The 25973-nt window shown below is 44.9% G+C and overlaps 1 protein-coding gene across 7 annotated transcripts in view; it reads left to right on the top strand.

Moving 5' to 3' along the window:
• Window positions 1-25973, top strand: part of kidins220b (kinase D-interacting substrate 220b) — a 51741-nt gene that overhangs the window by 3583 nt on the left and 22185 nt on the right. The window contains exons 2-25 of one of the 7 annotated variants that reach the window (XM_036210696.1): window positions 2840-3004; window positions 3119-3217; window positions 3345-3443; window positions 3521-3619; window positions 3696-3794; window positions 8980-9078; window positions 13529-13726; window positions 13800-13898; window positions 14959-15057; window positions 15434-15532; window positions 15613-15790; window positions 18980-19144; window positions 19220-19399; window positions 19481-19646; window positions 19714-19865; window positions 19993-20285; window positions 20359-20499; window positions 22147-22384; window positions 22477-22562; window positions 22728-22872; window positions 22947-23109; window positions 23183-23361; window positions 24172-24404; window positions 24666-24779. In XM_036210696.1, the coding sequence (XP_036066589.1) occupies window positions 2873-3004; window positions 3119-3217; window positions 3345-3443; window positions 3521-3619; window positions 3696-3794; window positions 8980-9078; window positions 13529-13726; window positions 13800-13898; window positions 14959-15057; window positions 15434-15532; window positions 15613-15790; window positions 18980-19144; window positions 19220-19399; window positions 19481-19646; window positions 19714-19865; window positions 19993-20285; window positions 20359-20499; window positions 22147-22384; window positions 22477-22562; window positions 22728-22872; window positions 22947-23109; window positions 23183-23361; window positions 24172-24404; window positions 24666-24779 (3555 nt within the window). In that variant the 5' untranslated portion in view covers window positions 2840-2872. Of the gene's footprint in view, window positions 1-2839; window positions 3005-3118; window positions 3218-3344; window positions 3444-3520; window positions 3620-3692; window positions 3795-8243; window positions 8559-8979; window positions 9079-13528; window positions 13727-13799; window positions 13899-14958; window positions 15058-15433; window positions 15533-15612; window positions 15791-18979; window positions 19145-19219; window positions 19400-19480; window positions 19647-19713; window positions 19866-19992; window positions 20286-20358; window positions 20500-22146; window positions 22385-22476; window positions 22563-22727; window positions 22873-22946; window positions 23110-23182; window positions 23362-24171; window positions 24405-24665; window positions 24780-25973 lie in introns of those variants that run through there. The other 6 variants (XM_024260934.2, XM_036210698.1, XM_036210697.1 and 3 more) reach the window with 6 other exon arrangements.

Raw genomic sequence — 25973 nt, 5'->3', positions numbered from 1 at the left:
GGGTATGTTTGGGGTCATTATCATGCCGGAACACTGCTCTGAGGCCCAGTTTCCGGAGGGAGGGGATCATGCTCTGCTTCAGTATGTAACAGGACATGTTAAAAATCATGTTTCCCTCAATGAACTGTAGCTCCCCAATGCCAGCAGCACTCATACAGCCCCAGATCATGACACTCCTACCACCATGTTTGACGGTAGGCAAGATGCACTTGTCGTTGTACTCCTCACCTGGTTGCCGCCACACACACCTGACACCATCTAAACCAAATCTGTTTATCTTGGTCTCATCAGACCACAGGACCTGGTTCCAGTAATCCTGGTCCTTAGTTTGCATGTCTGCAGCAGATTGTTTCCAAGCTTTCTTGAGCATCATCTTTAGAAGAGGCTTCCTTCTAGGATGACAACCATGCAGAGCAATTTGATGCAGTGTGGGGCGTACGGTCTGAGCACTGACAGGCTGACCTCGCATCCCATTAATCTCTGCCCCAATGCTGGACGCAATCATCTGTCTGTTTTCCAAAGCCAGTCTTTGAATGTGGCGCTGAGAACGTGCACTCAGCTTCTTTGGCCGACCATGGCGAGGCCTATTCTGAGAGGAACCTGTTCTCTTAAAGCGCTGAATGATCTTGGCCACTGTGCTGCAGCACAGTTTTAGAGTAGTGGCAATTTTTTTTTTATAGCCTAGTCCATCTTTATGTAAAGCAACAATTCTTTTTTTCAGGTCTTCTGAGAGTTGTTTGCCATGAGGCGCCATGTTGAACTTTCAGTGGCCGGTTAAGAGAGTGAAAGAGCTTTTATAGCAGATTTTAACTCACCTGCTAACTAGTGACACCTGAGACAGTGTAACACTAATGGTTCTCATGACAAAGGGGAAGGAAAATTATCAGTTGTGCTCAATTTGTGCTCTTTCACTTAGGGGTCTACTCACTTTTGTTGCCAGGGGTTCAGCTATTATTGGCTGTATTTTTATTTATTTTGAGGGGACAGTGAATTTACACTGTTGTACTAACTTTGGACTGACTACTGTTCGTTGTGTCAAAGAGCCATTTATCCAGTGTTGTCCAATGAAAAGATATAACTAAATGGTTGCTGAGATGTGAGGGGTATACTCACTTTTGTGACACACTATATATATATTTGGGGTTGCCATGCCAAATCTTGCAATTACTATAGCAACCCTTAGTTACCCCCTAGCGTCACCCCCGCAGACGCTACATTATTACCAGTGAAAACAAAAACAAGTAGCACAACACTAGTGCGCTGCAACCAAAATACTAATATTAATTTTTTTCAATCTATTTTATGACTTTCAGATATTTAGGACATGCTATAAAGCGGTTACTCTTTACAGTTTAAAAAAATTGAATTAGTCTTAATATCATTTTTTTTTAAATAAAGCTTGTAAAAAGGATAAAGAAGAAGGTAAGAAATCACAAAAAAACACAACAGATTTTATACCAGATTAACAGGCTTGCATAACATGACTGACCAGTTGGTCTTTATAAAATGCTTTTAGGAAAACATTTGTGTTTCAGTGCAGTAACTAACGAAAAATACTAGAAAAAATGATTGAAAAAATCATTTGTTGGTTTCAGATTAACTAGTCAGTACATCATTCCCATTTTGCATCACTGGGTGCAAAATGTGTCTTAAGAAAAGCTATTAGTTGACCTAATTTTGACTTGATGTATTTTACTTTGTTTTGTCTGTGATATATGTATGATGACTGGTTGTAATTTTATTTTTTGAAGCTCTGAGATTTTTATCTTAGATATGTGCCATAGAAATAAACATTTACTTACTCACTTACATAACAACTACAAGCACTTCACAATGATTTGAATAAAGAAACACTCAGAAACGACTTTTATTCTTAATTTTCTTTACACTAAATGTCCGCCCTCATGAGAAAAATGCTACGAGAACATGCTTAAAACACAATTTTCATTTGAGTGGGTCTTTAAACATTTGTGAAAAGGGAAAAATATAACATCTGCCCAAAGTCCTTACCAAAACCAGCTTGGGATTTTGTCCAGAGCTGAACCAGATTCTCTCTTAAGTTATTTCTTGAGTCTAAAGACTCATTCAAAAAGGCCACAGTGACACATTATTGTACGGCCTTTTTGAGCTTTAAATCTTTAAAGGCAGCAGTGTGGTGATAAGCATTTGCTGTCAAAAAATAGATAAAAACAGGACATTTCAAATAGAGTGTTGCTGAAGTGCATCATTCTCAAAACCAAGATCTTTAACGCATTTAAATATTTTTCTTTAGTTTTTAACATACTGTATAAAGGATATTTTTATTTTTTTCAAAAACTATTTAAAAAAAGTAGGGAAACTAAATGATTAAGCAGAAATCTCCTGAAAGAGCTGAATGCTTTAAGACTGGGAGCCTGAAGGAATTTAAAGAACAACCAGAAAAAAGCAATCTGATGTCAGTATTCATCACTAATCTAGTTAAATTCCCCTCCAATGAAAGAGCATTTTGATGTTAGCTTTCATTATTTTATCAAGAACTCTGAGAAACCAATGATTGAATGTATTGATCACAGCAACGTCAATAAACATTGGAAAATTAGCTAAAAGAGTCTATCATAATCAGACCTGGGGTTAGGGGCGGGGCTACTCAGCTCAGCACCGAAAAGCCACGCCCCCTCAGAGGAGACTTTGGAAACGGGCTTCAGATCAACATGAAAAATTACTTTTTAAGACATTTAGGTTGTGGGATTTTGGTTAGAAACTTAATCAAAATTAGAACACTACTAGTAATGTTTTTTAAAAATAAAAAAAAATGTTCTTGGTCAGACTTTAAAGCCTTTCTCATTTTCATTTTCTGCAGTAGCCAGCAGGAGGCGTCATCTAAGTTGCAGACATGGACACCACCACCTCCATCAAGATGACCACTTTGGCCATCCAGAACCTGTTCAGCTATGTAGAGGAAGAGAACCTGGAGGCTCTTAAAACTCATCTCGACCGCTTTAAGGAGGTGGATGGACGCAGTGATGTACGTTCTTCTGAGTACCTCCCTCATTATCTTTGACTGGTTTGTTAGATATTGTCATTGTTTGTGAATGCTATGATTGATTTAAAACTGTTATATTTGATTAAACATGTACAGAATGGCCAGACCCCCCTCATGCTGGCAGCAGAGCAGGGCAGCCTAGAGATCATTCAGGAGCTTATTCGAAGAGGAGCCAACGTTAACCTGGATGATGTTGTAAGTGTTCCAAGTGTAGCCCTGCTTTTATTGTTACCTCTCCCCTTGGTTTCTGCTGTTGCCAGGAGACTGAAAGATCAAATGCCTTCTGTTTCCATGGTAATCTGGTCCATATGTGTATTGTCAGGACTGCTGGTCAGCTCTGATCTCTGCAGCAAAGGAGGGCCATGTGGAAGTGGTGAAGGAGCTGCTGGAGAACAGCGCATATATTGAGCACAGAGACATGGTGGGGCAAAGACACATGGGAATTGCAGTTCAAAAGCTCCCCCCTTTATGTGTGAATAAAGTTGTGTTCTTTGTCAGGGGGGTTGGACTGCTCTCACCTGGTCGTCCTATAAAGGACGCATGGAGGTAGCAGAGGTGCTTCTGGAGCACGGAGCCAACCCCAACACCACCGGACAGGTGACTGTCACTCTGTGTGTGCCTCTTTCTGGATTCTGCATTCTCACAGCCCAACCCCCATGTCCCCTTACAGCAGTACAGCGTCTACCCCATCATCTGGGCTGCAGGTCGAGGACATGCTGATATTGTGAAGTTGCTTCTGCAGCATGGAGCCAAAGTCAACTGTTCGGACAAGGTGAGGAGGGGCATCATAAAGACATAGCTCGCCGCGTTGTGAGTGTGTGACTGATGGTACAGGGCAGGAATAATTTACACTGGTGTGAAGAAGCAGTTATACTCCTTCAGGAGTTCTTCTTTTGTTACCCACTGTATCATTGGCAAATCCTAAAGGCAAGGCAAGTTTATTTGTATAGCACATTTCATGTACAGAGACAAATCAAAGTGCTTTACATAAAACATTCAAAGAAACAATCAAAAGAAATAGTAAAAATGTAATCATTAAAATAAAATTAAAAGAAAGTAAAATGATTTTAATTTAAAACAAGCATAGATAAACAGTGCGGACGTAAACTTTTGAATACATATTAATCAAATGCAGCTGAGAACAGGTGAGTCTTTAACCTGGATTTAAATACACTGAGTGTTTCAGCTGATCTAAGGTTTTCTGGAAGTCTATTCCAGATCTGTGGTGCATAGAAGCTGAATGCAGCTTCTCCATGTTTAGTTCTGACTCTAGGAACTGATAAAAGACCGGATCCAGATGATCCGAGAGGTCTGGCTGGTACATACTGGGTCAGGAGGTCAGTCATGTATTTTGGTGCTAAACCATTCAAAGCTTTATAAACCAGTAAAAATACAAAGGATCTCCCACTCTATTGGGTTTGCTCTGTTCTGATCCAGATTTCAACCAGATTCGGTTTCTCCTGATAGTCCTCTTGGTTTAAACTTTTGTTTGGACTAAAAAAAAAAGAAGAGAGCTATGTTCCTCTTGAAACCTCTTGAAGGTCTCTGATCACATGGAGGTGCACTCTGGTGAAGTTCACTCCAATTTCTATTTATTCATTAATTTCCAAATAAACATAATATATTGTGTTAATATGTACACACTGTACTTAGGAAAGAATTGTATTTGTATTGTATATTGTATTTTGGTTTATTGGTTTCACTCAACCTGTACCAACATCCTGGAGTCTGTGGCTCCTGTAAAGACAGCCCGGATCTAAACATGAGCCCTGGCTCTACAACAGAACCCGGGCATCTTGGAGAACTTGCAGGAAAACTGAACGTACATGGAAGAAATCTCACTACAAAGTACTGTTGGAAATCTTTTCAGGCTACTGCTAGTACAGAAAGACAGGAGTATCTGTCAAGCATAATCAGTTCCAATCAGCACAATCTACGAGTACTGTTTAAACAATAGACTGAACAATAGATAAGTGCTCCACAGGCAGACTTCCTCTGACTTGTATAACAACTTCCTTGATTTCTTTATTGACAAGGTTACAAGTATAAGGCCAGCACTTCTCCTTCTGACCCCTCGACCTCTGTACTTTGCTCAGCCACTTTTGAGACGTTTGAGTCAGTGTTACTTTCACTTTGGGATAAGTTAGTTAAACAATGTAAGCCATTGGGCTCTGTCCTAGATCCCATCCCTCCTAAGCTATTCAAAGAGGTCTTCTCTTCAAGGCTCTAGACCAGGGGTCTCAAACTCAATTTAGCCGGGGGCCACTGGAGGCAGAGTCTGGGTGAGGCCGGGCCGCATCAGGATTTTCACAAGAAAATCGCTGTTAAAACATTCCAGTGTTCTCAAATATCTTTGTTTTTAACACAAAATAATGAGTAAAATAAATAAATATTTTAAATAATGAATTAAAAAGCAGGCAAATCAGTATGGAAGTTTTTTAGTTCCATCAGACTCTGAGTTTTTTTAATGTTGACTTTCTGACCCATTGAAATTTTATGTCACGAAATTAAAAACACTGCTTTTTTTTAAGATAGAAAATATTTTTGGGAGCATAAGATTTTGCTGTTTAAAAAGCAAGGGTTGAAAAAAAATTCACAATAAAAGTTCAGAGGTTAAAAAATTCCAAAAAATATCTGAGGTTAAGAAAATTCACAATAAAAATTCAGGGGTTAAAAAAAATCAGAAAAAATCAGAGGTTAAGAAAATTCAGAATAAAAAATCACAATAAAAATTTAGAATAAAAATTCAGAGGTTAAGAAAATTCAGAATAAAAATTCAGAGGTTAAAAAAAATCAGAGGTTAAGAAAATTCAGAATAAAAAATCACAATAAAAATTTAGAATAAAAATTCAGAGGTTAAGAAAATTCAGAATAAAAATTCAGAGGTTAAAAAAAATCAGAGGTTAAAAAAATTCGGGATAAAAATTCAGGGGTTAAAAAAATTCAGAAAAAAAAAATAAGAGGTTAAAAAAATTCAGCATAAAAAATTCAGGGGTTTAAAAAAATTTAGAGTCTGATGGAACTAAAAAACTTCCATAAATCAGTAATAAATTAAAATAATAATAATGACCATACAACAGATACATATTACTGAAGAAACCACATATTGACTGACCAGAGAAAAATAATTATTTTTATTCCGTTTCAAATGTCTGTATTAACAGCTCCTCCTTCAGAGTGAGAGAGAAGCCCCGGTACCGAGAAAATCTTTGAAGGATTTAATTTTTTGTAGATTTTTGTAGAACCCCTCATAATAAATAAATCTGATCTATGTGTCTTCCATTCATTGGAGGTGTGGGGTGCTCGCGCGCATGCGCCGGTTGCATCAGTGCGCATTCGGGGGCCGCTTTCCATGGGGGTTCTATGCAAATGCGCGTAGCAGAATATTGGACTTCTAGTCGCGTTTACATGGACTGGAATGCGCGCCGACACAGCCGGTGTGTGAAACCTTAAAATTCACAGACACGCTCACGTAGGTGCGAGCCAAGCTCAGGATCTCATGTTGGACAGGTGGGTGCAGCGGATCGCCGCGCGGGGCAGGCTACAGGTTTGAGGCTCGGAGCTTGAGGAGCTCTGATTTAACAGGAACAACCAGCACGTCAAAAAACCTGGTAGCTCAGAAACACCTTTTTTTTGACAAGCCGCGAGCAGCAAATTCCCCGCGCGAATTTGTCACACGAATCACGTTTGGTGCTTCATGGCTCCTCCACCGCCCAGCTGATTGGAGCAATGAAAGAGGTACTGGACAGCCTGCCGATGTCCCGCCTCCAGAGCCATATACCTCACCATGATTGGTTCGTTCAGCTCTGCACACAACAACTGTCATTCATATCAGCCTTGCAGGCCGCACTAACAGTAATCTTTCATATTAAGACGCGGGCCGCAAATTATCATCCCGCGAGCTGCAGATGGCCCGCGGGGCGCGAGTTTGAGACCCCTGCTCTAGAGCCTTGCCTACTGTGGCTCAGACCGTCCTTGCCATTATCAACATCAGTCTGATGTTGTGCCTGCCATTTTTAAACACGCACTTGTTCAACCCTTGTTTAAAAAGTAGGGATGTCCTGATCCAATCACGTGATCATAAATCGGGCCGATCATGTGGTTGATGACTCGATTGAAATCGGACGTTTTCCACCGATCATGATCGGATATTTAATTTATTCTTCTTATTATTAGCACTTTATGTTTCAAGCTTACCATTCCGGATAAATACTCCACTAGAAGTCTGCATGTCATGAGCAGATCATAAAAGGTCATTGCTGTAAAACACGGCAGAAAACCGCAGTAGTTTAAACAGGAAGTTAACATAAACAATTGAGGTCAAGCTAGCTAGATGTTCACATATTCAACCTTCTGGGATCAATAACTTAACACTTTAAACTGGCAACAAGTGTCTATTGGTTTGTCTTAACGTAAACAACAACATATAAAGACATTTCAACAGAAAATGCAGGTTTGTGTTTAATGTTAAACTCATTGTGCTGCACTCAGACAGACGGCTGCAGCAGCTGCTAACTGCTAAATGCTAGCTCTGTGATTTAACTCCTTAAGACCCGAGCTGTTCTTTAATATGCCTGTTTGATTTATCTGACAAAAGTTTAAATAAAAAAAAAAACTACTGTGGTAGTAAAACTGAAAATGTGATGTCTCAAGAGCTTAAAAAAATGAATTACATAATCTTAAAAAATAAATAAATAAATAAAAACAAACAAACAAAAAAAACCTAATAAATTGTTTTAATGATATCAGCTAGTCATGAACACTCATCAAAATTCATGCTAAAACAAAGTCATTATTCATTTTTAAGAATTTTAGATGAGGACAGGAATCACATTTGGTTACTGTTGGTTACTGGATACTGTTTTCCTATTATCTTAGGGTCCTTTCTGAGAAGGCACATTGTTTCCTTTCATCTTTATGCCTATGATAGTGAGATTTATCTGGCATTAAAAAAAATGGATGGTTTACTGCTAGCCCACTTTTATTATGTCTGTCTGATATCAATGACTGGCTGTCCCTCAATTTCCTAAGCTTCAATGAAAACAAAGCAGAAGCACTAGTGTTTGGACCAAATGATCTAAGAGGATCGTTTCCAGTTGATCTGGGTTATTTGACTAACTTTTTAAAGTCAACAGTATCTAACCGGGGTTTTAAATTGGCGAGTCGTTTTAAATTTCATCACCAGGTCAGTTCAGTGGGGAAAATCGTCATGACCTGCTGCAGCTCTGCCAGTTTCCTCCTCTGTGCTCATTAGCAGGTCAGTGGATACACCTGTGCTGCAGCCTTTAAAAGCCTGCTCCGTCTCCCACTCACTGCTGGATCGTCTCAATGCCTGCTCTCAGCCTGTGATCCTGATCCTGATCCTGATCCTGCAATCTTGCTCCTGCTCCTGCTCCTGCTCTCAGCCCCTGGTCCAAGGCTCTGGAATACTTTGCCTTCGCCCACTTTTAAAAACCTGTCTAAAGACCTTTTTATACCCCGGCTTTGAATGCAACATGAGACTCCTGCTGTTTGTACTGTTATTTTACTGCTTTTGGTATTTTATTTGTTATCTTCTCTCTCTTTGTTTTACTTATCTTGACTTAGTGTTGTTGCTTTTTAAGTTTTTGGTGTTCATCACTTTGTTTTAGAGTATTTTCTTGATAAATCTTGGGATTTAAAACTGTTTAAAACTTGCAATTTCATGTACAACAAAGACCATGAAAATGTGTTATTCAAGTAGAACCCCCCATTAATTACTTGGATTAATAAACGGAATTGCATCATGCTCTCACAGTTACCCCCAATGGTAGAGAGCTGGGTACATTCAAATACCAGTTTTCTTAAAAAAAAAACACCCTTGTTTTTCTGGGCATCAAGGCAGCCACCACAGACCAATTTGTTCTTAGTGGAGGTTTGAAGGAAGCTTTAATATTTTATGACACATACCTCTTCCCTTGTGCTCATGTGTGTTACAGTATGGGACCACTCCTCTGATCTGGGCAGCCAGGAAGGGGCACTACGACTGTGTGATGCACCTCCTGGAGAAGGGCGCTGACGTGGACCAGGAGGGGGCGGTATGCTCACACATTCACACATGTAGCTGTTTCTACTGATTCACAGGCAGATACCCTGTGTGTTGTTTGTGTGTATGTGTTTTCAAGGAATCTCAAATGATGTCAAGCATTCAAGCCTGTACTTCAGCACATTTCAGTTCATTTTGAACAAGGCTGATTCATTCTTAAGATGGGTTCTAAGCCCTATACCAAGACTAAGGCCCAATCCTAATTCTTTCCTTCTCCCTTCCCCTTGATTTGATGTGCCCGGATTATTATTTTTTTAATTTCACCCTCCAAACGCAGGGGTCCAAAGTCCACCATCGTGAGAGTAAACCATGTCGCGTTAAGAAACTATTTTCTTCACTTTGGTGCGCTCTGAATCACAGAAGTTTACATTTAAAATAAGTAATGACTTTTTGTTGTAGTGTGACCTTTTTAAAGTTATAAAACCGCTGTTATTATGAATATTCAAGCGCTGGAAGCTCCACGCTAACGCTAGCGGACCGGTGATGATGATGACGTCGGACGAAAGTCACATCCAAAATATTAGACACTATTTTTCATCACCCTCCGTTTGGAGCAATAAATGAAAGGGGAGGGCTAAAGGGAAGGGAGAAGGGAAGAATTTGGATTGGGCTAAAGACGATGACACATAATAGTAATCCTCATCAGATTTAATAAAGCAATATTTATTTCAGGGAAATGTCATTAAACAATGGCATTTGAATTGGGTTCAGGGGGCAAGTTAAAATGTACATAAAGATATTGATTCTAGTTTAGGGAGTTTGAGAGGACAAAAGTGGCTTAGAGCACTTCTGGTTTAGCAAATGAACCTGTGGTTTTCTCTGACAGATTACTTTTATTTGGCAAAAAGTATTGCGAAATCTTTACCTCTCAGATGTAAAGGAAACATATTTTGACAGGACAGGGTGATGAGGATACACTCTTAAGTTCTAAGTTTCCATCCATCCATCTTCCTCCGCTTCATCCGGGACCGGGTCGCGGGGGCAGCAGTCTAAGCAAAGATGCCCAGACTTCCCTCTCCCCGGCCACTTCCTCCAGCTCCTCTGGGGGGACCCCGAGGCGTTCCCAGGCAAGCCGAGAAACATAGTCTCTCCAGCGTGTCCTGGGTCTTCCCCGGGGCCTCCGCCCAGTGGGACATGCCCGGAACACCTCACCAGGGAGGCGTCCAGGAGGCATCCGGACCAGATGCCCGAGCCACCTCAACTGGCTTCTCTCGATGCGGAGGAGAAGCGGCTCTACTCCGAGCTCTCTCCGGGTGACCGAGCTTCTCACCCTATCTCTAAGGGAGCGTCCAGCCACCCTCCGGAGAAAACTCATTTCAGCCGCTTGTAGTCGGGATCTCGTTCTTTCGGTCACGACCCAAAGCTCATGACCATAGGTGAGTACTGGAACGAAGATCGACCGGTAAATCGAGAGCTTTGCTTTCTGGCTCAGCTCTCTTTTCACCACAACGGACCGGTACAGCGACCGCATAATAGCGGACGCAGCTCCAATCCGCCTGTCGATCTCACGCTCCGATCTTCCATCACTCGTGAACAAGACCCCAAGATATTTAAACTCCTCCACCTGAGGCAGGCGCACTCCACCCACCGAGAGAGGACAAACTACCTTTCTCCGGTCGAGAACCATGGCCTCAGACTTAGCGGTGCTGACCCTCATCCCGGCCGCTTCACACTCGGCTGCAAACCGCTCCAATGCATGCTGGAGGTCCCGGTTCGATGGAGCCAACAGAACAACATCATCTGCAAAGAGCAGAGAGGAAATCCTGTGGTCCCCAAACCAGACCCCCTCCGGCCCCTGGCTGCGCCTAGAAATTCTGTCCATAAAGACTATGAACAGAACCGGTGATAAAGGGCAGCCCTGCCGGAGTCCAACATGCACCGGGAACAGGTCTGACTTACTGCCGGCCATGCGAACCAAGCTCCTGCTCCGGTCATACAGAGACCGGACAGCCCTGAGTAGGGCTCCCCGGACCCCATACTCCCAGAGCACCCTCCACAGGACACAACGGGGAACGCGGTCGAACGCCTTCTCCAAATCCACAAAACACATATGGACTGGATGAGCGAACTCCCACGAACCCTCCAGCACCCTGAAGAGGGTGTAGAGCTGGTCCACTGTTCCACGACCAGGACGGAAACCGCACTGTTGTTCTTGAATCTGAGGTTCGACTATCGGACGGACTCTCCTCTCCAGTACCCTGGCATAGACTTTCCCAGGAAGGCTGAGGAGTGTGATTCCCCGGTAGTTGGAACACACCCTCCGGTCCCCCTTCTTGAAAAGGGGAACCACCACCCCAGTCTGCCAGTCCAGTGGTACGGTTCCTGTCTGCCATGCAATGCTGCAGAGACGTGTCAGCCAAGACACTCCTACAACATCCAGAGACTTGAGGTACTCAGGGCGAACCTCATCCACCCCCGGAGCCTTGCCACCGAGGAGCTCTTTGACAACCTCGGTGACCTCAGCTTGGGTGATGGACAGTTCCACCCCAATGTCCTCAGCCTCTGCTTCCTCAACGGAAGGCGTGTCAGCAGGGTTGAGGAGATCCTCAAAGTATTCCTTCCACCGCCCGACAATGTCCCCAGTTGAGGTCAACAGATCCCCACCTGCACCGAAAACGGTGCCTGCAGAAAACTGCTTTCCCCTCCTGAGACGCCGGATGGTTTGCCAGAATCTCTTTGAGGCCAACCGATAGTCCTTCTCCATGGCCTCACCAAACTCCTCCCAGGACCGAGTTTTTGCCTCCAACACAGCCCGGGCCGCAGCTCGCTTAAACTGCCGGTACCTGTCAGCTGCCTCTGGAGTCCCACAAGCCAGCCAGGCCTGATAGGACTCCTTCTTCAGCTTGACGGCATCCCTTACTTGCGGTGTCCACCACCGGGTTCGGGGGTTGCCGCCACGACAGGCACCAGAGACCTTGCGACCGCAGCTCCGGAAAGCAGCGGAGACAATAGAGGTGGAGAACATGGTCCACTCGGACTCTATGTCACCAACCTCCCTCGGTACCTGCTTGAAGTTTTCCCGGATGTGGGAGTTAAAGACCTCCCTGACGGAGGGCTCAGCCAGACGTTCCCAGCAGACCCTCACAGTACGTTTGGGTCTGCCAAGTCTTTCCGGCCTCCTCCCCCGCCAGCGAATCCAACTCACCACCAGGTAGTGATCAGTGGACAGCTCTGCCCCTCTCTTTACCCGAGTGTCCAAAACACACGGCCGGAGATCGCCTGAAACGACTACAAAGTCGATCATCGATCTCCTACCTAGGGTGTCCTGATGCCAGGTGTACTGATGGACACCTTTGTGTTCGAACATGGTGTTCGTTATGGACAAACTATGACGTGCACAGAAGTCCAACAACAAAACACCGCTCGGGTTCAGGTCAGGGAGGCCATTCCTACCAATCACGCCCCTCCAGGTGCCACTGTCATTGCCCACGTGGGCATTGAAGTCCCCCAGGAGGACGACGGAGTCCCCCGTTGGGGCACTTTCCAGTACCCCTTCAAGAGACACCAAGAAGGCCGGGTACTCCGAACTGCTGTTCGGCCCGTAAGCCGAGACTACAGTCAGAGACCTGTCCCCCACCCGAAGGCGAAGGGACACGACCCTCTCGTCCACCGGTACGAACTCCAACACTTGGCGGCTGAGCTGGGGGCTCACAAGTAAGCCCACCCCAGCCCGTCGCCTCTCACCATGGGCAACTCCAGAGTGGTAGAGAGTCCAGCCTCTCTCGAGGGACTGAGTTTCAGAGCCCAGGCTGTGCGTAGAGGTGAGCCCAACTATATCTAGTCGGTATCTCTCAACCTCTCGCACAAGCTCAGGCTCCTTCCCTCCCAGAGAGGTAACGTTCCATGTCCCAAAAGCCAAATTCCATGACCGGGGTTTGGGCCGCCGAGGCACTCGCCTTCGACTGCCACCCAAACCACAATGCACCGGCCCCTTCAGAGCTCCCCTGCAGGTGGTGGGCCCACTGGGGAGTGATCCCACGTCGCTCCTTCGGGTTGGACCCGACCGGGGCCCATGGGAGGAGCCCCGGCCACCAGGCGCTCGCCTCCGAGCCCCAACCCCAGGTCTGGCTCCAGGGTGGGACCCCGGTGACGCCAATCCAGGCGACGTAACGGTATCTCTGGTGTTGTCACTCATAAAGGGGGTTTTGAACCGCTCTTTGTCTTGCTCGTCACTCAGGACCTGTCTGCCATGGGAGACCCTACCAGGGGCAAAAGCCCCCGACAGCATAGCTCCTGAGATCACTCAAGCACTCAAACCCCTCCACCACGTTAAGGTGGTGGTTCAAGGAGGGGAGTTCTAAGTTTATAACACCTAAATGTCAAATAAAGAAGAATTCACAGGACAGTGGTGGCTGCAGTTAGCATCTGAAGCCAATGATTACATGGCTACATGCCCAACCTTGGAGGTCAGGGGGACTCAGATGTCTGTGTACTCTACTTAGAACTCCATGACAGCTCTGATCGTGGCTGTGAAGGGGGGGTACACTGATGTGGTGAAGGAGCTGCTGAAGAGAAACCCCAACGTCAACATGACGGATAAGGATGGAAATACGGCACTGATGATTGCTGCCAAGGAGGGCTACACTGAGATTGTCCAGGACCTGCTAGATGCTGGGACATATGTGAACATCCCTGACCGGGTGAGTCACCTCTCTTCATCCAGCAGAGGGTAGTGATGTTGCTAAGAAGGTTGAAGGCAGCTCTCTGTTTCAGAGTGGAGACACAGTGCTGATCGGAGCAGTGCGGGGGGGACACGTCGAGATTGTCAGAGCTCTGCTACACAAATACGCTGACATTGATATCCGTGGGCAGGTGAGATAAACAAAAGGGCCTGGCATTGTCAGTTCATTCAAATGTGGCCCCTGATAATGTATTAAAAAAAATTGGACCTGCTTGGTCTGGTTACCATGTGAACCTGGCTGAATGAGAGGTAGGTGATATATTCAAAAAACTCAGACAACTGGTACACCCCAAAGATAATTGAGCAAAACAACAAGTGCAACGTCATCTATGAAATACCATGTCATTACTGCAACAAAACACATATTGGAGAAACGAGACGAAAATTCATTGCAAGAAAAAAAGAACACTGGAAGGAATGTGAAAAGGAAACGGAAAAAACACTAACAAGAGCAGCACACCAACAGGCATCTCAGGAAACTATGAATTTAGCAATAACAGACCACTGCAAGCAGGTGTTGTGGAAAAATTAGTTAAATCAAAGTAAAAAGTCGGAGTTTACTCAAAGGGTCTTTATTCATGAATAAAGTCAGAAATTCTTCCAGTGTAACCACTCAGATTTTGGCTCCGAATCTATTTGTGTACCAGGTATTTATACACACGCTTATGTGACCAAAATCACAGCACTCACAGCCCTCATGGCAACAACAACCGTTCTTTGGCAATCGTACCAGAGGGTCGACTCGCTGCCAGTAGGAGATCCAACAGCACGTTTTTCCTATCTTAAATTACCTGGAAGCTTTTGTTTAAAAACATTTACTCTACAATCTTGGCTGGACAAAGAGGCTGAGAAATGTCGAGGTGACCTGGTAGATTACCCTACTTAAGAAAGAGAACATTAGGCAGATCATTTTCTTGGAATATAAATTGAAAACTTATTCAATTCTGGAGTTCACTTTTGGGTTATAGCTCTGCATGTTCCATTAGTTAACACCAGGCAAACTTGGACAGGTGACTCCTCTTAGTGACAATCAGCTGTTTATACACATAACACTCCACCACCTGGTGACGACTCAAATGAAGACGGAGCGTCCTCCATCCTCTCAGATGATGGAGGAACTGTTCTAACCAAAGCCCCCTCATCTCTTCCCTCAGTGTGGTTAGTTCTGTCAGTTCTGCGCTTTGTCTGCAGGAGAACAAGACGGCTCTGTACTGGGCCGTGGAGAAGGGGAATGCCTCTATGGTGAGAGACATCTTGCAGTGTAACCCCGACACAGAGACTTGCACCAAGGTGAGGCTACTGTAGGTGTGAAGTATGGACCAGGGTCACTTGCTGTTTGAGGCCTGGAGCTTCCCCTCTTAGAGCTAGTATGAAGAGATGCTGGTGCTGAATTTCTTTTAGCCATCATTACCCCTCTGCTGTTAGACTTCATTATTTGATTCACAAGTATTATATGCATTTTAGAGCTGTGACACTTGCGGGGGCTAATGGTTTTCATAATGGTTGAAGAATAGTTTCTAGTACCAGCTTTTTCTTCATGGTGATGGTAATGCAGAAACTTTGTTTCTATGTAGGTAGAGTCACTGCACGCAAAATCTGCCAACACAGCTAATAAAGTAAAACCCAAAAGAGGTAAAATCTTATTGTGTGCATGTTTGTGTGGCAGGATGGAGATACCCCTCTGATCAAAGCCACCAAGATGAGGAGTATTGAGATTGTGGAACTGCTACTTGACAAAGGAGCCAAAGTGTCTGCTCTGGATAAGGTGGAATTGAACTTATGCCCACTCTTGTCTCAACCTTACCTGCCAGTTTTCCTCACATGCAGCTACTCTATATTTTTCAGAAAGGAGATACTCCACTCCACATAGCAATCCGTGGTCGAAGTCGCCGCCTGGCTGAACTCCTCCTCAGAAACCCCAAAGATGGCCGCCTACTTTACCGCCCAAACAAAGCTGGAGAGACGCCTTACAACATAGACTGTAGCCACCAAAAGAGTATCCTAACACAGATATTTGGAGCACGTATGTCAGATTTGGAACTTTGATATTTACAATCATCCACTCTGGTAACTCAGGTTTCCACCCACCTGACACTTGGTGTTTACAATTTCCCTTTGATGTTCACATTGTTTTGTTCCCGCCTGTCAGGTTTGATACCCCCAAACAGCAGCTACAAGATGAGCTAAAAGAAATTTACAGCTCTGATGTGCATAAAGAAAAACTGTAAAAGGCAATATGTTGTACGTGTTCATGCGATCATATGTTTTTCTGCAGTTCCTTTTTTTTAAGAAGGTTCACCAGCTTTGATAGGGTGTTTGTCAATCAGTCATTAGTTTCAAGACACTGATTTATGAGTGCAGTGTGCAAGTATATTATCAGCACATGAAAACGAATTTTGGTTTAACAGTAGAAACAAAATCCCCTTAGGTGGAGACTGATCTAAGTATTTGATAATTACAGACAGAGTAATCATTTTTTTCTTGAATGAAAGAAATAAATCTTGACAGACAAGATTTAGAACCACATATGGAAAGGAGTTTTTAACAGACCTACAACTTGTGTTGGTCCATAGTTGTTTAGATGAGGAAGCTTTGTCCTTTCTGAGGCAGCTCTTAAAGGAGCTTCAAAGCAAAATAGAATAAAAACAAAGTATGTGAAACAGAGTGTGTGCAAAAAATGTTAAGGTTTTAGCTTTATAAGGAAAAGAGAAATATCTCAGCTTTAGTCTAAAATGTAAAAGCTGCTGAGTAACATCTGAGTTTGTTAAACCTCCTTCCAACTTTGAGCATCAGAACAGCTGAAAGCAGCCTTAAATCAGTTGAAAGTGTGCTAGTGTGTGAAAGCCTGGTTCTGGTTCAAACTTTGACAGCAGAATTTTAAATAAGTGGCCACTTTTTAAAGGCTGTTAATCAGTAGGACAAGAAAGTATAACTCAAAGCATGAATCTGGAAAGGAGATTGGATATGAGATGCTTAAGACTAACTTTATTTGAGGGTTGAAACTCAACTCTGAGTCTAGTGCAGTGTTCCTCAAATGGTGGGGCACGGTGCGATGGCAGGGGGGGCGCGGGACAGCCCGAGGATCATGCAATTTATGTTAGTTACTAAACAGTTGATCGGACGTCAGTGACCGTGATATCCACAAACAGAGAGAGGGTAAAATACTTAATTAAACCTCAAGAATTGCAATGGAAAAATGTTTAACAGGGATGAAAAGAAATGGAGAGAAAGAGACAAAAAGCTGAGCGCACACGGTGCGCATTGGCACTGTGTGTGTGTGTGTGTGTGTGTGTTGGGAGGAGGAGGGTGGCTTTCAAGTGCTGCTGCGCAAAGCAAAGAAGGGACAGAGACAGAGAGACAACATCAACACAAAACGTAAAGAAAATAAGATTATTAGTAAAGAAGAAAAACCTGGAACCTTTTGACTTTTATTGATGGTATGAAGGAAGAGAATCTGCAGGAATCATTCTCTAGAACTCCACTACCAACCTGCAGAATCTTCTCTAACACAGAGCAGATCATTACGGACAAGAAACCAGATTTAATCCTCAAAGCTGAGACTCTTTTGTCTTTCTTAACGTTATTGTGAATACAAGTCTTTATTTATTGGTTTTGCACACTTTAATTTGTATTTTGGATTGTGGTTGCAGAGGAAAAAAGCTTAAAATGTATAGAGTTAAAAACGGAATAATTAATAACTAGTCCTTTTTCATTTATTTTGTACATTTTATCAGGAAGGGATAAATAACAGCATATAAACAATACAAACATTATGGGAATAAAAATATGTTTACATTAGGTATGGATATTGTGTATAGTCCTACATAGTAGTTGATAATAAATTAAATAAAGCAAAAACAACCTAAAAATTTATTTGGTAGCAGAAAGAGCTGCTATTTACAGTGAACCAAAGAACTGAATCTCTGAGAAAAGACAGAATTCATCACTACTGTGGAGGGAAACAAGGAAAGACTTGTTTTTACTTTGTCTGAATATTTTGGAAGTATTCTAAAAAAAAAGGAGAGAGAGAGAAAAATTAATAAAACAGATTATTTAGACGTTTTTTTTTTTATATTCTTTAATGATAATAAAGGTACAATATTTTGAAGAGATATTCATTTAACTTGAGCAAATAAACTAATGATACCGATGATATTTGCAGCAGAAAGTTGTAGGGGAGGCGTTTAAGAATAAGTTCTTCATGGGGGGGCCTGAGAGAAAATAATTGAGAAACACTGGTCTAGTGTGACTCTAACTTTGGCATTTTTTCCTTTAGAAATCAGCCCTTCAAGAGTTCTGTCTGACATTTTTTAACCTAAAGCCGTTTATTTGCATCAGGAGTACAGTTGCTCTAAGCAGCAAAGTTGGACAGATTGTGGTGGTTTACTGACGGAACTACGTCGAGTGCTATATGCAGAACTATGATTCATAATCTCAGTTGCATAATAGTTTACCTGTCCAGGTGAGAATGTGGCACCCCTGAAGAGCCTTGCCCTAGGGTGCCACATTGGCGTCTACAATGGGAAGGAACACTGCAGGGAACCTTTTGCCTTGTTTCCTCAGAGCAGTCCGGTACAGGAGGACTGGTACTGTCCACTTTATTTTGGGGAGCATTTCCACTCAGTTAAGCCTTGCTTCCACGTAGCGATTTGTTTTCACAGCACATGCATGGTGTAGACTGTCATTGTAGTGGGATAATTAGTAAAGCAACGACATTGGAGGTCATCCAGCAGCTCGTCTTTTTCTTGCTTTACTTTTTGTACATCGTGAATAACAGGAATTTAATGTTGTTTGAAAGAATATTGCGGGCGGCTAAGAAGAAAACCGCCGTAAAGACGAAAATGGAATTGCTAGCTTGCCGCTATACTGGTGCTTTTTAATGTCGTCATCACTTTCTGCCACTTAACGAGTGGTTACAGCGACTCCGCCCCGACCGTATTGTTTCATTTTTCTATGGACCTACAACAGATGGGTCTCTCAAGAGGTACAGGTTGGAACTTTTTAATGGATCCATTTAACAATGGAAACGCTCAAAATACCGGATTGAACTGGACCGTACCAAACTGCTCAGTGGAAACGAGGCTTTAGACAGGACCTCGTCAGGACTGGGACTTGAACCAGTAATGCTCAAACTGAACTTGTGGTACATGCAGCAAACCACTAAAGACCTATTTTTATACAGATATCAAGCTCTGCTTCATCTGCCCCCCAGGTCACCTGTCCCCCACTGAGACTGATGGTGACATGTTGGGCTATGACCTGTACAGCTCTGCTTTAGCTGATATTCTGAGTGAGCCCACTATGCAGCCCCCCATCTGCGTGGGCCTGTATGCCCAGTGGGGCAGTGGCAAGTCCTTCCTGCTAAAGAAACTGGAGGGTGGGTGTTCAAACATTGGCGCACTGAGCATGCTCAGCTCAGGCACAGTTCACAGCCTTTCTCCCTCCTACTCAGATGAGATGAAGACATTTGCTGGGCAGCAGATTGAGCCGCTCTTTCAGTTTTCCTGGCTGGTGGTCTTCCTGTCCCTGCTGGTCTGTGGCTCAGTCACCATTATCCTGGGCTTCACTGCTGACCCCAAACTGGCCATGGCGGTGTCCCTCAGCCTGCTGGCTCTGCTCTACCTGTTTTTTGGTTAGTGGTGCGCAAACATTCCAAAAGACTACTAAAGAATTATTTCCAGTGTCACTGTGACGACACTCCTGTGTTCTGCAGTGGTGGTTTACTTTGGTGGGCGGAGGGAGGGTGAGAGCTGGACCTGGGCCTGGCTCCTCAGCACCCGCCTGGCCCGTCACATTGGGTATCTGGAGCTGCTTCTGAAGCTGATGTTTGTTAACCCGCCGGAGCTGCCTGAGCAGAGCACCAGAGCTCTGCCTGTCAGGTAATGCCACGCTCACCTTTCAGACTTAAGAAGCTTCACAGTAGGCTGAAAACTGTACCCTCTGCAGGTTCCTGTTCACAGACTACAATCGTTTGTCCAGCGTGGGCGGAGAGACGTCTATGGCAGAAATGATCGCCACGCTGTCAGATGCATGCGAGCGAGAGTTTGGCTTTCTAGCTACACGTCTTTTCCGAGTCTTTAAAGCAGAAGAGACCCAAGGTATTGTGGGAGAATTGATGAGGAGGGTTTTGGCTGCAAATATTAGTCAACTTTTACTGACTGCTGACTTAGTCATCAATCTGTCCTGTGCTAATGACTTGAAATCTGTATCCCGGTGTCTCTTCAGGAAAAAACAGGAAGTGGAAGAAGACGTGCTGCCTACCATCCTTCATCCTATTCATCTTCGTGCTGCTCTGCCTGGTCAGCGGCTTGGCCTTGCTGGCCATCTTTAAGGTGGACGGGGAGAATCAAACGGTCAACGCTTTGCTGGTGGGTGTGGGCAGTGTTGTGGGCCTGGCTGTGTTGCTGAACTGTAAGACGTGGTGGCAGGTCACAGACTCGGTACTAAACTCCCAGAGGAAGAGGCTGCACGGTGCTGCCAACAAGATGCACAAGCTGAAGAGCGAAGGCTTCATGAAGGTAGGGGCTCAAAGCTTTCTTTTCATCTTACGTCTGCAGAGCGACTTCTATCTCTGAATTTCTCCTCCTGCAGGTCTTGAAGAACGAAGTAGAGCTGATGGCGAAGATGGCCAAAACCATAGACGGCTTTACCCAACACCAGACCAGGCTAGTGGTGGTGATTGATGGGCTGGACTCCTGTGAGCAGGACAAAGTCCTACAGATGCTGGACACGGTAAGGACTTTTCTGCTATGCACATGTTCCAGATCAAGGCTTTCAGGCCATCATGTCAGGTTTGCAGTCTTTTACTTGAAGTGGCTAAACATGGAGGGGATCTCAGTCAGAGAGGAATGGAAACCAAGTCAATGTGAAGCTGCAGGTCCATCATTCTGATCAATAGCAGGTTGTTGGCAGCTGTTCTAATGGACAAGCAGTGTGGCACAAAGAAAGCTGGAAGAGAGGAAAGCAGGTATGGGTGTTGGGGCTATGTAAGAGCTTGTAGATTAAAGATGATATTTCTAAAGTTAGGGATGAAGATAGATAGAGTACTTTATTAATCCCGAAGGAACTTGCAATTCATCCATTGCTCCAAACACACACACAAGCAGGTTCAAAGTAAATAAAAGCAAGAACAGCTATAGACAGGTTAGATTAAAAGTATTAAAATTATGGAGCTGTTAAAAAGCAATTAAAAGTGTTAAAATGAATAACAATTGTCCTAAAACTATAGTTGTAAAATTCACTAAAAATATTTAGTTAGTACTACCTGAAGGGAAAAGAGGAACAGGGATGTGTCTCCATCTCAGACACACTCGCGCTCACTTAAGGGGAAGATCCGCCTTTTTCTGAAACACAAAAAAATCAGGGAGACCTAAACTCCTCATTGTCGGGATAAAAATAAGAAAAGGTTGACAATAGCTAAACCTCATTTCCTTTTTAAAAACTTTGAGTCTTAGTTAAACTTTTACCCCGGGCTTACACCGCTAGCGTCAAGGCTTCGTTGCGTTGCAGGAGTGGACTAGCTAAAGCCGATGGCTTACACTGGCTGCTGCTCCAGCCACAGCTCAGCCCAGACAGACTAGTGCTGGATCTCTATGATCAGCTTCTCGTCGTCCATGGTTATAATTGACAACGCTGTGCTGCGACACACTTTGAGTAACCCGAAAATTACGTAATGTTTACGACACTCTGAAACCGGCGAGTTCAGTGGAAAGTTTGTTTTATTTTGAAAATATACCGGATGCACTTTACATTCGCTCGCGTGGTTTCCGGTTTAAGTCGTGAATAGCCCCAACTTCACAGAAAGTGATGACGATCAGCTGCGGCATCCGTCAAAATTTGAACCAAACGAAAGTGATTCGCAGCGACGCAGAGGTCAGTCCGCAGACGCAGGACGTGAACGCCTGCAGTGGAAGTTCCTCTCGCACTTTTAATGTTACGAAAAGACTACGGTGCGCGCAACGTAGCCGTGACGCTGGCGGTGTAAGCCCGGGGTTAGACGACTGGCAGCAGTAGTACAGTGCAACGCCTGTGTAAGCTTCAGAGAAGAAACAAACTGGATCTACTGTTGCAGGCATTTGTTCACAGAGCTGAGCTCAGAGCTGACTGTTCTGGTTATTTTGCTATCAGACATACGATTATTTCCTACTTGACATGTTTCGACGGAGACCTTTCGTCTTCATCAGAGTCGTCACCAGGTGGTTTGTTACTGAGGCGGAGTCACCTGTCGGAGCTCAGAGCTGTGCAGATAAAGGAACTCAGGAGTCTTTCTCAATAAAGCTGCGCTGGTCATCTGTACGTCTTACTCAGGACGGTGGAGCAGGAAGTTTTAGGCCTGTGAGGAAAAAACAAAGCAATATCTGTGGGTTTGGGCTTCTGCAGGTGCGCGTGTTGTTCTCCAAGGGTCCCTTCATCTCCATCTTCGCCAGTGACCCTCATATCATCATCAAAGCTATCAATCAGAACCTGAACACCGTCCTAAGAGACTCCAATATAAATGGACATGACTACATGAGGAACATCGTGCACCTGCCCGTGTTCCTGAACAGCAGGGGACTGTCGAGTGCCAGGAAGATCAGCGCTTCTGCACCTGCCAATGGAGACAGTAACAACTCTGAAGGTAGTCACAGCACTGCCAAAGCTCTGTGTATGGAGGGGAGGAGGGTGTTTGAGAGCTGGCACAGAAGCCTGAAGTGATGCACATGTCTGCAGGTTGGCACGAGGAGCTGGACAGGAAACTGTCCCAGCACAGCTTGGGAGAGCTGAAGTTTGGGAGCAAGACTGCTCTGAACCGCCGGGTAAGAGGCAACCAAAAGAGCTCATGGCCCACCCACCACGCCTCCCCCACAGAACTGAGAAATCTAAAACAGTGAAGCATCAGTACCTGAGCTCCACAGGCCTGCTATCTTGTGAGTGAGTTGTTTCTGTAACCTTCTGCATGGGTTCCTGTGTATGTGCTGCAGGACACGTATCGGCGCCGACAGGTGCAGCGTTCTGTGACCCGTCAGATGTCCTTTGACCTGACGAAGCTGATGGTGACAGAGGACTGGTTCAGTGACATTAGCCCACAGACCATGCGGCGGCTACTCAACATTGTCTCTGTCACAGGTGATTCTCTGCTCAGTCCTGGATAACCATTTGCAGCAGAATATGAAGCTGTGTCTTCCTGCCTGTGTGTCCAGGCCGTCTTCTACGAGCCAATCAGATCAGCTTCAACTGGGACCGGCTGGCCTCATGGATCAACATGACGGAACAGTGGCCTTACAGGACATCCTGGCTCATCCTGTTCTTGGAGGACACTGACGGGGTCCCCGACCAGGCAACGCTCAAGACAATCTACGAGAGGTCAGAAGTTGCACCGTCTTCTGCCCCCCCCCCACCCCCCAGACTCAGGCGACCTAATTGTTTGTGTTCGCAGAGTGTCAAAGAACATACCAACTACCAAAGACGTGGAGCCGCTGCTGGAGATTGATGGAGATGTCCGCAGCTTCGAGGTCTTCTTGTCCTCGCGGACCCCTTTTCTCACAGCTAGAGATATCCGCACCTTCCTGCCCTGCACAGTCAATCTGGACCCCAAACTGCGGGAGATCATTGCAGGTGAGGCTTATGTGCATGACTTTGGTGCTTTCACACCGAACGCAGCATGCGTGTCAGAGATGTCAACTTTCAATGTTAACTCGATGCACGTCACAGAGCTCATTGAGCTGGATGGACGGGTACGCTGGTCAGCCAGCTGGTGGATAGCTTAGCGAGCTAGTTAGCTCCGCTCCTCCGAGTCCAGAAGAGCTGATGGCGAGTGCTGCTGTCCAGGCACCTGGTAGATCTAGTGAGGTTTACTGCCCAGGCTGCAGGTCCCTGCCCGCCGGCGGTTAGCTGCCCAGTAGCCCGGAGATCCGCTGGGACTGCTCTAGCTTCATGGACTTATGATGATTTTCTTATTTTCGTCAAGACAATAATAAAAACATCCCCCAGTTTTATTTTTATTTCCCCTCTCTATGGTTAGAGCTCAAACTGGACCAAAGACAAATGGAAGTAGCATTTAAAACGGCCCTCAGGTGATGCTATCACTGCACAAATGAAGCACACAGAACCAGAGAGACTTTGAAACTTGTAGTGAAATCAAACGCAGCGACGTGCTTGATTGTTGACTGCTGGTGTAGAGTTCTATAAACCCAAGCTACTCGCTAAACAAAATCCATGATGTGACAAGAATTTAATTCCAGAACAATTTTGGCGGTTGCTCCGCAGCAGGAGCGTCAAGGCATTGAGCAGTAAATTTGACAGGCGTCAAAAGAGAGGCGGCAGACGTGAATTTGACCCGCCTGCCACGTTCGGTATGAAAGCACCATTACTGTTGCCGTACCTGGCTGTTCTTGCTCACCTCAAGGGGGTGGTCTGTCTGTCCAGATGTTCGCGCCGCTCGCGAGCAGATCAACATAGGTGGGGTCACATATCCAGCTGTTGCCCTGACCGATTCTCAGCCCCGCCCCACCTCGGTCTACAGTCAGGTGTCTTCCAGCTACTCACCCTCTGCCTCCTTCTGTGGACCCTTCAACCAGCCCCCCGGGGGTGTGCTCTCCCCTCCCCACAGCAGCTACTACAGCGGCATGGTTGGCCCACAGCACCCCTTCTACAACCGGGTGAGTAAAGGCCCACCCCACAGCTACTTGGCAGCTCAAGGGGGGATGTTGCAGGTAAATGCTGGAAGGTCATGTAACCCCGCCTCTCAGTTCAGTTTCATTCATCTTTGAGTCTTGTGTTTTTTATGTTTGTTTTTCATGTGGGTGCGCCTCTGCTGCTGCACAGCTTCCACCCCGAGGTAGAAGTCTGCTGCTGCAGAGGAGCACTCTGTCATTTCAGTTTTTAATTGGATCTTCTTACCCCACCACCCCTTCCCACAGCCATATTTCCCCCACCTTTACCAGCTGCCACGCCCCTTTGTGGCACCCTACCCAATCCACTTCCATCAGCACCTGCCTCCTAAACACGCCGGCAGCAGAGACGCCACCTTACCTGTAAGTATGCTCGCAGCAGGACTGTGGGCGGGGTCAGTCTGACCCTCAAAATGTTAGGCCCCACCTACTTCCTGTGGGGTCTGGTGTTCTTCTGCATAAGACCAGCTTTTCACTGATCGTGGATAAAAGTGTTGTCCACTGGTTAAGCATTTCTTAGTAAACTTGCAGCTGCAGGAGCTCTACTATTCCTTCTGAGGACCTAGAGATCAAGGAGCCATGCAGCCTCTTCTCAAGCTAAGCTGCAGGTGGGGTTTGTGTAAACTGACAATCAGGACACTTCAGCAGCGAGGAGGGAGCTCTTCACTGAAGCCTCTACTGATGCCTGCATGCCTCTGTCTTCTGTCAGTGTTCATTGCGGCTTCTGTTTACAGAGGAGCAGATCCGTGTGTTAGTACAGCTTTACACTGAATAAAGAAAAACACTTTCACCTCACTTTTAGTTCTTGTTTCTGCAAGAAGCAAAACGCGGGAGGCGCAGCTGCCTCGGGTGATGCTGTGTACTTCAGTGGCTGGGGCTGTAGCTGACTCTCTTGCTTTTCTCTTATTTTTTTGGTTGATCTCCCTCAAACAAACAGGAAGGAGAAGAAGCAGAGCCCAACCTTTAAAGCTGACCAATGGGATTGGAGCTGAGAGTTGGGTGAGGGGGAAGCTTTACCTTAGAGTAGAACTTGAGGGTTAATTGAGGACTTTGTTCTTCTTAGTCTGCAGGTTTTCAATTTTAGTGCAGACCAGATCAGACTATGAGGACCTGGACTCAGTCTCCAGAGGGTTTGCGATGCTCCTCTTTGTCACAGACACTAGTCCACTTTATGATATTCTACATCACGTGTCAAAGTCAAGGCCGGGGGCCAAATCCGGCCCTCCGGATGATCGAACCCGCCCTCCAGATCATTTTGTTTTATTGTTATTAATGGCTCGATGTTATCTTGCACTTCTTTTTAACTTGTATAATTATTACAAAATATATTTTCACAGAGAGTAAAATATTGAAAATTATTTGAGGTTTAAGTTGATTTATTCTGGAATAACATTCCTTCCTTTTTATTATTCATAATTATGTTAAAAAGTTACGGTTTTATAGTTTGAAAAATTGACATTCTGCTTCCTTTTTGGACTATTTTAGCATTTACTAAGATTTTTAGGCTGTTTCAGAGTTTAGCTAACAGTTCAGCTACATGCTAGCTGTTTTGGCCAA

This window comes from Oryzias melastigma, unplaced genomic scaffold (assembly GCF_002922805.2).
Source record: "Oryzias melastigma strain HK-1 unplaced genomic scaffold, ASM292280v2 sc00160, whole genome shotgun sequence".
NCBI classification, from domain to species: Eukaryota; Metazoa; Chordata; class Actinopteri; order Beloniformes; family Adrianichthyidae; genus Oryzias; species Oryzias melastigma.
The sequence above is the reverse complement of the archived record's forward strand: the minus strand, read 5'-3'. Positions and strand labels throughout refer to the sequence as shown.